Source organism: Vigna radiata, unplaced genomic scaffold, assembly GCF_000741045.1.
Source record: "Vigna radiata var. radiata cultivar VC1973A unplaced genomic scaffold, Vradiata_ver6 scaffold_265, whole genome shotgun sequence".
NCBI classification, from domain to species: Eukaryota; Viridiplantae; Streptophyta; class Magnoliopsida; order Fabales; family Fabaceae; genus Vigna; species Vigna radiata.
In genome coordinates this window covers 128052-140330 of record NW_014543983.1, presented here as the reverse complement: position 1 = coordinate 140330, position 12279 = coordinate 128052, and the positions used below count along the sequence as shown (strand labels likewise).

At 36.1% G+C, this 12279-nt stretch overlaps 1 protein-coding gene across 1 annotated transcript in view; it reads left to right on the top strand.

Moving 5' to 3' along the window:
• The first annotated feature begins 8048 nt into the window (after positions 1 to 8048).
• The window catches only part of LOC106755159 (kinesin-like protein KIN-14B), a 35811-nt gene continuing 31580 nt past the window's right edge, over positions 8049 to 12279 (top strand). The window contains exons 1-4 of the mRNA XM_014637263.2: positions 8049 to 8267; positions 9372 to 9495; positions 9916 to 10002; positions 10194 to 10364. Coding sequence (XP_014492749.1) covers positions 8049 to 8267; positions 9372 to 9495; positions 9916 to 10002; positions 10194 to 10364 — 601 coding nt within the window. The remainder of the gene's footprint in view (positions 8268 to 9371; positions 9496 to 9915; positions 10003 to 10193; positions 10365 to 12279) is intronic.

Sequence of the window (12279 nt, the reverse complement as noted above, 5' to 3'; positions counted from 1 at the left end):
CTCACAAGGACAAACACAAAGTTGCACAACTCTCAAGAAATCTGGACAATGAAAGGAATCAAGGAAAACAGATACTCATGAAATCATCCAAGCAGTTCAAAGCATGACAAAATGATCAATCAGTTCAAGAGGTGAATCAGAAGTAACAGAACCTCACAGATGCACACTAACAGTGTTTCTCTCATGTTTCTAAGGTAAACAATGTCAACTCAATGCACTCAAGAAAGCAAACACAACAGACTTGGCAAGCCTCTAATATCAACACTCAAACACATATGCATGTCCAAATCAAAAGGTCTTTATGGATGCAATGAGGTCAAGGAAAATGGAGGATAAATATGGATGAGAAGCTACAAACCAAAGGAAATAGAGGAGCAATGAGGAACAAGTGTAAACACATTCAAATCACACCCAAAACCTTTAATTCAATCCTCTTCTTGACTCCTTTATTCACAATTTTTTTTTAATTTTTCTCATTTTTTTGTATTTTTTTTCTTTTTTTTTCATCTTGTCTCTTTTCTTTTCTCTCAATATTGGACATAACTCTAAGAGACAAGATACACCATGTATTTACAAAAACACAAANAAGAAGAGGAACCAATCTAGCCAATTCATCATAATCTCCCAGGAGACCACACTTATCCCCAAAACAATTCCAAAGCTCCAAAATTCCCTAAGGTTAAGGTAATCATGGTTTTTCACTTAGGGCTAGTATATCAGCTTCAAACCAAAGAAATGGGGAAAGCATAGGCTTAAAGGGGCTATCAAAGGATCAAAACAGGGTAGGCTCATCTGGCTAGAGAGGCTCAACAACAAAATTGCCTTTATCACTTCCAAACATGCATATCAATCAAGAATCATAAAAAAGAGTCAAGCTAAGGCATAAGTGCAAGCAATCAAGAGACATGTCACACACAAGAAAATCATCAAATGGCTTAAATCTCGCTCAAGGTAATTCTGTCACAATCAATTCAACCTCTCAAACATCATAATCATCTTTCCAAGCAAAGAAAAGCAAGGAATCCAACAAATCAGAGTATCAATGAAGTGAAGGAAAAACTAACAACCTAAACAAAGTCCAGAATTCACGAAAAACATGCAAAACTGTACATAAGACACAACAAACTACATAAAAACCAAAACCTAAACAAAGAAACAACCTCCCCTAATAGACCACACTTAAACGACATAATGTCCTCAGTGTGTCACAATCAGCTGATCAACAATCAGCACAGTCAGCAGATATAAACAAAGTGCAATAAAAGTGAGGAGGGAAGGAGAAAAGAAACTCCCTAAGTCAGAGGGGAGGGTAGGTGGGGTGGACCAAAGACGCCTCCTCCACCACTGCATCCAACAAAGAAGGATTGCTGAGGAAAGGCTTCAGTCTATGCTCGTTCACCTTAAAGCTTTTAGCTGTGGAAAGACTTTGAATCTCAACTACACCATAAGGATAAACATTAGTCACAACAAAAGGTCCAATCCACTTTGATCTAAACTTACCACTCATGAGGCCTAGCCTGGAGTGATACAATAAAACCTGTTGGCCAACCTCGAAGTCCTTTCTAACAATAGAACTATCATGGAACCTCTTTGTCTTCTCCTTGTAGAACTTCGAGTTCTCATAGGCCTCCAATCGGATCTCATCCAATTCATTTAGTTGCAACTTCCTTTCCTCTCCAGCTTGGTCAATGGAGAAGTTGCAAGTCTTCACAGCCCAGTATGCCCGATGCTTAATCTCAACTGATAGATGACATGCCTTTCCAAAGACAACCCAATAAGGAGACATCCCTATGTGTGCTTTGTAGGCAGTCTTGTGGGCCCAAAGAGCATCGTCCAACCTATTGCTCCAGTCTTTTCTGTTGGGCTGGACAATCTTCTCCAAGATCCTCTTAATATCCCTGTTAGAGATCTCAGCTTGCCCATTTGTTTGGGGGTGGTATGGTGTAGAAACTTTGTGCATCACCCCATATTTCTTGAGCAAAGCCTACATGGATCTGTTACAAAAATGGGTTCCCTGATCACAAACAATTGTTCTAGGCACTCCAAACCTGCAAAAGAGGTGAGATCTAACAAAATCTACAACAACCCGAGCATCATTAGTCCTCGTGGCTCTATCTTCCACCCATTTTGAAACATAACCCACAACAAGGAGAATATAAGAGAAACCAAAAGAAATAGGAAAAGGACCCATGAAATCTATACCCCAAACATCAAACACCTCACAAAACAACATAGGCTGTTGAGGCATCTCTGTGAAATTGATCCTCCTGCTCTCTGACAAGGCTCACAGGTGCTGCAAATCCTCTCCGCATCTTTGAAGATGGAAGGCCAATAGAAACCACAGTCAAGCACCCTGCGAGTTGTTCTCTGTATCCCCAGATGACCACTAGGTGAGGAGGCATGACAAAACTGCAGGACCGAGTCAATCTCATGGTCCGGAATGCATCTCCTAGTAACCTGGTCACTGCACAATTTCCATAGATATGGGTCATCCCAAATATAAAACTTAGCATTACTCTTAATTTTAGCAATTATAGCACGTGATGCTAAGGGAGGAAAAACAGAAGCAATCAAATAATTTACAATGTGTGCAAACCAAGGAGTAGGGTGAGTATATGAAATCATCAACAAACTCTCATCAGGAAAGTCATCCTAGATGGGCAAAACATCAGCTCCTTTCTCAATTCTCTCAATCCTGCTAAGGTGGTCTGCAACCAAATTCTGTGCTCCACTCCGGTCTCTGATTTGCAAGTCAAACTCTTGGAGTAGTAGCATCCACCTGATCAATCTTGGCTTTGACTCAGCCTTTTTCAACAGAAACTTCAGAGCTGCATGGTCAGTATACACAATAACAGGTGATCCAAGCAAATATGACCTAAACTTATCCAGGGCAAAAACAATTGCCAACAACTCTTTTTCACTTGTGGTATAATTTGCTTGGGCAACATCCAAAGTGTGTGACACATAGTATATCACTCTCGGCAGCTTGTCAATTTTCTGTGTCAAGACAGCCCCCAATGCATAGTTAGACGCATCACACATAAGCTCAAATGGGGCTGTCCAATCTGGTGCCTGAATGATAGGGGTGATGGTCAAAGCTTCCTTTAGGCAATCAAATGCCTGCTTGCATCTGTCATTAAAATCAAAATAATCTCCTTCTGCAGTAGTCTGGACAAGGGAAGCGCCTTCTTGCTGAAATCCTTGATGAAGCGCCTGTAGAAACATGCATGTCCAAGAAAAGATCGCACCTCTCGCACGCAAGAGGGGTAAGGCAACTACGAAATCACATATATCTTAGCAGGGTCTACCTCTATTCCTTTTTCAGAAATGATATGCCCTAGAACCAAACCTTGTTCACCCATGAAGTGACATTTCTCAGAATTGAGAACAAGGTTTGTTTCTATGCATCTTTTCAACACTTTTTCCAGACTATCTAAACATGCATCAAAAGAGGATTCATGCACAGTGAAATCATCCATAAACACCTCTATGCAACTCTCAAGAAAGTCGCTAAAAATGTTAAGTACCATCTATAAAAAAAAGGCTAGCAAAATTCAATCACTGAAATGCACCACTTCCTCATTCCAATGCATGAGTACCATCTATCAATGAAGCAGCAAATAAAGAAAGAAACTAATCGTTGCTAGACTAAAGATGCACCGTATGAAAAGATTAACGCACGCTTTCTCTATTCCAGCGTTGTAGAATAAGCGTTGCCTTCTCCAAAGCAAATAATCCACCTTTTTGCCAAATAAAAACGTGAAATGCTAAATGTATTGTAACCAGATTAATGCTTGTCTCGGCTGATGCAAAATGCAAGCCCAATTGAAATGGGAAATTAAGAGAAGCGTTCTCTTTTTTTCCAGCAACGTGTACACTCTTCAACAAAGAAATTCATGCTTAACATAAAGAGAGAAATTGCATTTCAAAAAGAAAGAAAGGTAATAACACCGTGCTTCTAACGTTCCATAATGTTCAACCTGTGTCCCTGGTGAACAACATTGCAACTTTCTAAAAAAAACATTCCTCTAAAAAAAAAATGTTTCAGCTATGAGTCCCCTTAGCACAAGTGACGACTGCTAGGTTGTATTCCTAGGACCATGTGTCAACTTTTTAAGGATAGGTGGGGTCCACCCTAAAGAAAACCTTGGGAGGTGCCAAGTGTCTTCCTACCAATTGGGCCCATCATAAATATTTTAACAATGGCCCAATGTGCAAAGGTTGTCCAAAAAGTTTAAACAATTAAAATTACAATACAACTAAAATTTAAAATGTCTAATTTGAGAGTCTTGAATTTATTTTGTCTCCTCCAAATGTCCCAAATTGTGTTTCCAAAATTTTCCCTGAAAATAATAATGCAAATAATTAGCTCAGAAAATTCAAATTAATTAAAATTAGAATTTCCGGTCAAATTAAGCATAATTAGGAAAAACGGGAAAATAACGGACAATTAAACACAAATCCCTGATTAAATTCGGTACAATAAGCTAAGTGAAATCAATAATATATCTACTCATCGGCTACAATGAAATAAGTCCATGTATATCTTGAATAATAGTCTAAAATGACTAACTCGTATGAATTTCCTCCGACACTCTTTACTCTAAATGGTCCAAATAGATCCATATGAAGCAATTGCAGAGGCTTCTTGGTTGACATTTATCTTTTACTCTTGAATGTTTGTTTGGTTAACTTCCCTTTTTGGCAAGCATCACATAACCTGTCAGTTTTAAACCGAATCTTGGGTAGGCCACTTACCAATTTCTTGGAGACGAGCTTACTAAGTTGACTCATACTTATGTGAGCCAATCTCTTGTGCCATAGCCAAACATCTTCTTCTTTAGTCATCAGACACACGACAGATTCGAATGAGTTATCTGTGAAGTCGATTAAGTAGATGTTGTTCACCATTTTTCCCACAAGCAGTAACTCATTTGTTGTCCCGTTGCTAATCAAACAGTATTTGGGTTCGAAGGTGATCTTTAATCCTTTGTCAGATAGTTGACTGATGCTAAGCAAATTGTGTTTTAACCCTTCAACAAGCAATACATTTTTAATTTCATAAGATGAAGGAGTTTTTATTTTACCTATACCGATGATTCTTCCTTTGTTGTTATCACCATACGTGACCAGCGGCTTTATACGAAATATCTGAGAACTTTGTAGGATCTTCAGTCATATGTCTCGAACACCCGCTGTCGAGGTATCATGTGGGACTTTTGAACTGTTGTTCCAGATCAGGTTTGATAGTTCTGAATTTTTCCATCATGATCAACTCTTCTTTATTCTTGACTTTCTTGGCATCAGCAGGATGATCTTGATTGTTCATCTTTTTCAAGAACTTTGTAAATTTGTTGTTCAACAAGATTGATTTCTGCATCTGTGAACATGGTTCTTCATCTCGGGTTGCCTTGCATTCAAAGTTTCCTATTTCAAAGGTTTCAGAGAAACCATCAGTTACAGGCTTTAACCTCAAATTACAGGGTGTAGATGCAACATCAATTTCAAAATCATAAGTTCTTTTTGAATGCGAAACAGAAGCCATCCTCAGGTTTTATAGTCGAATACGACAAAAATAGAGTCGACTAGTTCATGACAGTTTTATTGTGTATGCATTTGTCTCAGTTAGTTTTATGTATTTAGTAGAATTGTGTTGAAGTCTTGGGATCAATCTTGATTATGTACTCATTTGGTTGAAAATTGAAACTGAGGGCAGCAACATCGTATAATATTGTATTTGCGCATTTTAAGTGAATAATTCATCCTAAATTCGTGTTGTCCAAAATAAGATTTCTCTTTCTATTTTTACTTTGAAAATTACTATAGTCTCAAGCTATCTATCATGATAAAGTTTGATCATGAGATCCTTTTTTTTTTTTTTATAAAATCATAAAGTTATATACGGATTACATATGGATTTTCCGTATATAATTATATACGGATTTTGGCCGTATGTAACAGTGATTTTTCTTGTAGTGTGTGTGTATATATATATATATATATATATATATATATATATATATATATATATATATATATATATATATATATATATATATATGGGGTTTGCTAACTTTCATATACTCTTTTTTTCAGTTGGTACATTTTAACAATGTGTATCGGGTTTTAATAGAAAAAATATCCTTATATATTATGGATTCTAAGTTTTACGATGAAGGGTATTTGAATAATTTTCATTCTAAAAAAAAGAAGAAAAGCCCCCAAAACCCTTACTCACCTCCTCATTCCTCTCAAGCCTTTCTCTTTCATTTCTCTCACTCCAATATTTTCTCTGTCATCCGTATGGTAGCCCTAACTAAAAAAATCAGAAACACTCGCTGTTACACAATTTCTTAAAAAAATGATTTTATAATGAGTTTTTATTTCATAATTTTTGTCTTATCTAATTTTCACAAGCATAATGACATCCGAAAGAATTGGTAATTGGCGTGGAAAAAATCAAAAACACTCGCGGTTAAACAATTTCTTACAAAAAAAAAAATGATTTTATAATGAGTTTTCATTTCATAATTTTATCTTATCTAATTTTATCTAATTTTCACAAGCATAATGATATCCAAAGGAATGGGTAATTGGCCTAGAAAAAATTAGAAACACTCGTTGTTAAATAATTTCTTACAAAAAAATGATTTTATAATGAGTTTTCATTTTATAATTTTTGTCTTATCTAAGTTTATCTAATTTTCACAAGCATAATGACATCCGAAAGAATTGGTAAAATGCCTAGAGGGTTTTTTTTTTAAAGATGATATTCAATCTTCACAGATGATGAAATGAAAGAGGTTAGTGAACATGATGAAATTGAAAAGATTTTGAATGAACCTTTGTCTGGAGGCGAATATACCAATGACTCAACTCTTTACAAAAGCAAATTGTTTAACAACTGAGTGTTTTTTGAGTTGGGGTTATAGTAAGATGACATAGAAAATGTTAGAGTGAGAGAGAGGAAAGTGAAAAAGTTGAGAGGAATGAGAGAGGTGAGTAAGGATTTGAGGGTTTCTTGTTTTTTTTTTTTTAGTTTTGAAAATGAAAATTATTCAAATATCCTTGATCTTAAAGTTTAAAATCCAATAATATATGAGGTATTTTTGTCTATTAGAACTAAGTACTAAAATATACCAACTGAAAAAAGGAAAGTACTTAAGTTAGTAAACACCTATCTATATATATTAGATTTAATTAGATGTTAAATAGTATAATTTTGCGTTGTTAAAAGCTAATGGTTCATTAATTCTTCTAACGGAGCATTAGTTTAGTTTATCCACATTTAATATTTTTATTGAAACATTAAGTTTTGTTCACCAACAGCGAATGATTTTTGATCTCACAATAATATAATTATTAACTGGAAAAAACAGCATAGTTTGTGCTAAACAAGTCAACAAATTCGATATAAATAAGAATAAAATGTCATAACCTTTTAGCTTAAATTAAGAATAAGTGGTTTTCAAGAATATATATATTTTTTTATGTAAAAATTAATGGGACATTAAATGAAAGATGTCCTTTGGTGAAGATTTAAGAGTGCTGTTAGATATTTTAAAAGAGAAAGAAATAATAGAGTAATTTAGAAAAGTACAAAAAAAAATAGGGAAAAACTTTGGGAAGCAGAATTTTACGTAAAGGCGAAGCCAAATAGGAACTAACCTTCACGTGCTTTGCCTTATCCTATGAAAAAACCAAACTTTGAAGACAGATAGAGAAGGAGAGAGCAATAAGTAAGGTGAGAGCGAAAGTTAAACAAACTAGAGGCACAAAATATTATGTGAGTGAGAAAAGCCCAACAGCACAGTGTCTAACTCTCGCCTACTCAAAACGACGCCGTCCACACTCTCCCAACCAAAAACACCTTCTCCCTCCATTCATTATCACACCCAAAACCCAAACCAAAAAGTCACAAATTGTATCATAAAAACCTTAAAGCTCCTCCTATTTATTATTTATTTATACTTATTAAATTTGTATTCCCTTCCTCGTCTCCTTTTCATTTCAAATTCGAACCCACGCAATCGCAAGTTTGATTCAAAATGGCGGAGCAGAGGAACCGTTGGAGCTGGGACGTCGCCGGCTTCGACCCGTGGAAGTCATCTCCGCCGTTGCAATCTCCGCCGCCTCCCCTGGAGCACGCTGATCGGAAACCTTCTGCGCCATTGGTGCGGCGCTACTCCATTTCTGCTACGTCGGTTCTTCCGCAACCCAGGCAGTCCGTGGCCTTGAAGCTTCAACGGTTGAAAGACAAAGTCAAGGTAATGCGTTTTCGTCTCCACTTGTGACTTTGCTGTTACTTCTTCTTCTTCTTCTTCGCAACGTCGACCGCGACGTTTTGGTCCCTTCCTTTCTATTCTTGATTCGGAAAGTGTTCCAATGGTTTTAGCTTCTGCCTCGTAGCTAGTGCTTGCAACGACGACGTTTTAGCTCGTGTTTCCACTTTTACGAGCTGCGTTGTGGTTTCTACGAGTAGTTTCAGCTTGCGAAGAAAGGGAAGGTGCAATGCTTGCGGGGTTTGAAGGCTCTGTAAAATTTCGATATACTAAGCTGGAGTGAGACATCGGAGACTGTATAGGGTTTGTTTCCGGGTTGTGTGTTGAAGGGTGTGTTCACCTAACATGAGCGCGTTGATTTTTTTAATGAATGACTGAAGAGTTCACCATTGTCCTTTCGTGAACTTCGATTAATTATTGGATGGCTATTGCAGCTTGTATTGTTTGTAATACTTAGTGATTCTGTGGTGACGACGACAAAGGGGATTCTCTTGCGGTGTCAATATTTGAATTCAGGCTTAGGGTGTTTTAGAAGACGCTGTTCAGAATATTATGATATGAGCAAGAAGAATTCGCCGTAGGAAGAGTTTTGGATCAAAGCATGGATGCTAGAAATGTGATGGTGTATGCTTATAATTTGAATTCTAGTTGTAAAAAAGAACAGACTACCGATCGTACCCGTTTTTAAAAATCGTAGAGTGTACTATTTTTATTTGTTTATGTATGCTATTTGACAAGTATAAGCTAAATGATTAGTTCATATGTTATCAAATGATTATACTATTCTAGTATATAACGTTCCGTATTGAAAACCACTTTCTGTAATGGAGTATGCTGATAAGGGATTTTTGGGTAGTTTGGGTGTAGCTAACACCACCAAGCAACCATTTATCAAGAAAAAAATAAGAGGGCTAGAAGATGTAATGCTTTTAATACTATTTAGACTTTTAAAGTACTGATAATTTTACTGGTCCATCTTCTATCTGATTTGGGTTATTGTTTTTCATATGGCATCCTTGCCAATTGTTTTGGATAATGTGATTTTGGGTTTAGTCATGTGTTAACAATCACATCAGATATTTTGCACAGCTTGCTAGAGAAGACTATGTGCAATTAAGACAAGAGGCAACTGAACTTCAAGAATATTCAAATGCAAAACTGGATCGAGTTACACGATATCTAGGTGTTCTTGCAGAGAAAACCCGCAAGCTAGGTAAGCAATTAATTTATCTTGACTCTTGGATCATTCTTAAATGGACCAAAGGTTTTGAATATTGACATTTCTCCTGTAAGTACTTTTGCTTGAATGAAATATATAATTTCAGGACAACATGAGATTCATTCTTTAAACCCGTTTAGGGAAATGAGAGTCTTTGTTTTTCACACAGTTACAAGGTCTGATCTATGCTACCATATAATAATAGATTTGACATTTCTAGCATTTAGTTTCTTGAAATAAATGAAGTTAAGCACGATTTTATCTTTTGTTTCTAGTACCCAAGAAAATTTGGGGGAAGGGAAGTTTCTCTGTTTAAAACTTTGGTACATTTTTTTTTTTTTTTTATTTTGTGTGTGAAATTGTACTGTTGGTTTTCTGTCACTAAATTTTGAAAATTTCTACTTTTAATTTCAGATCATGTAGCCCTTGAAACTGAAGCAAAGATAGCTCCGCTGATCAATGAGAAAAGAAGACTATTCAATGATTTATTAACTTCTAAAGGTAGCTTATGCATAAATTTTTCTTAAGTGTTGGGCAGTTTCTTTACATTCACTCTTTTTTGGTCTTTTGTTTTCTCTTTTTATAGTAACCGGAAGTGAAGCTAGTTAAATACTCAATGTTCCTCTTATTTAAGCATACTCATGTATAAGCTTTTCTGAGCTGAAAATTGCAGCAATTAATATTATTTGCAGGAAACATACGAGTATTTTGCCGAGCAAGGCCATTATTTGAAGACGAAGGTGCTTCAGTTGTTGAATTTCCAAATGACTATACCATTAGTGTAAATACTGGTGATGAATCCTTGTCTAATGCCAAGAAAGACTTTGAATTTGACCGAGTTTATGGACCTCATGTGGGTCAAGGTAAAAGGATTTTATCCTCTCTTACCATCTTTTTTGAGTATAAGCACCATCTTCGATATGTAATAATCTAGTTTTCCTAAAAAGGGAAATAGAAAAACTAGGAAAACTAGGAAAAATAAAATAAAATAAAAGATTATGTATCTATTTCCTTTAATTAGGAAGATTCTAACGATATTATTTCAAATTACAACACTCCCCCTCAAGTTGGTAAATGAATATCAATCATTCCCAACTTGCCTACAAGATCTTGAAATCTACCCAGAGGAAGTCCTTTTGTAAAAATATCTGCTATTTGAAGTTATGTTGGAACATGAGTTGTAATCACAAAGCCTCTGTCAAGATTATCTTTGATGAAATGTCTCTCAATTTCAATGTGTTTGGTTCTGTCATGTTGTTCTGGATTATGAGCTATGCTCATAGCAGACTTATTGTTACAATGTAGTTGCATCGAGTTCTCCACTTTGACTTTAAGATCATCCAAAATGATTTTCATTCAGAGTTCTTCACACATTCCTTGAGCAAGGGCTCGAAATTCAACTTCTGCACTAGAAAGGGATACTCTATCTTGCTTTTTGCTTCTCCATGTTACCAGACTATCTCCAAGAAATACACAATACCCAGAAGTAGATTTTCTATCAGTAATAGAATCTGCATAGTCAAAATTTGTATATATCTTCATAGTCAATGTGTCTTCCCTTTTGAATAATAGCTCCTTTCCTGGACTTGACTTCAAGTATTGGAGAATTCTGTCAACTGCTTGCATGTGTCTCTCTCTTGGGTCATGCATAAATTGACTCACTACACTAACTGCATAAGTAATGTCTGGTCTTGTGTGATAGATAAATCAATTTTCCCACCAATCTGTGATATTGGGCCTTCTTTATAGGAGCACTTTCTTCACTTCCGATTCTGTGATTCTGTTTTATAAAAACTGTTGAGGTTCTACATCCCAACTTTCCTGTTTCTTTGAGGAGATCAAGTACATATTTCTTTTGGGAGATGAAAATTCCGTTCTTGGAGCAGGCAACCTCTATTCCAAGAAAATATTTGAGTTTTCCTAGGTCTTTCATTTCAAATTGAGCTGCCAATTTTTTTTTAATGCCAATTTTTTTGTTTCATCATCTCCTGCAATAATCATATCATCCACATAGACAAGCAATAAGTGAGTTTACCTGTAGAAGAGTGCTTTATGAATAGCGTATGATCTCCTTGGCTTTGTTATATCCCAAGGAAAGCTTTTGTAAATCTTCCAAACCATGCTCTAGGGGATTGCTTAAGACCATACAATGCTTTCTTCAAGAGGCATACCTTGTTTCTTTCATATTTCACTTCAAAACCTGGGGGAATCTCCATGTACACTTCCTCATCTTGATTTCCATGAAGAAAGACATTCTTCACATCCAGCTAGTGTAAGTCCCATCCAAAATGGGTAGCCAAAGCGAGAATAACTCGAGCTGTATTCATCTTTTGCCACTGGGACAAATGTCTCCTCATAATCAATCCCATATGTTTGGGTATATCCATTTGCCACCAATCTAGTTTTATATTTTTCTATTGTCCCATTTGCCTTATGTTTCACTGTGAATATCCATCTACACCCTACTGCCTTCTTGTCTCTTGGCTTATCAACAATCTTCCAAGTTGAATTTCTTTCTAATGCATTCATCTCTTCTTTCATGGCTTGATTCCAATGTTCAAGTTTCATGGCCTCTTGGATTGAGGTAGGAATTTCTGTGGCATCAATGGCAACCATAAAACTTATGTGCTTATCAGAGAGATTGTTAGTGCAAACATATTGAGAAATAGGATATTTAGCACATGATCTTCTTCCCTTTCTCAATGCAATGGGTAAATCCTCAGTAATACTTACCTCCTCCTCATTGATATCGTCTGGGATCCTCACCTCTGGATTAGA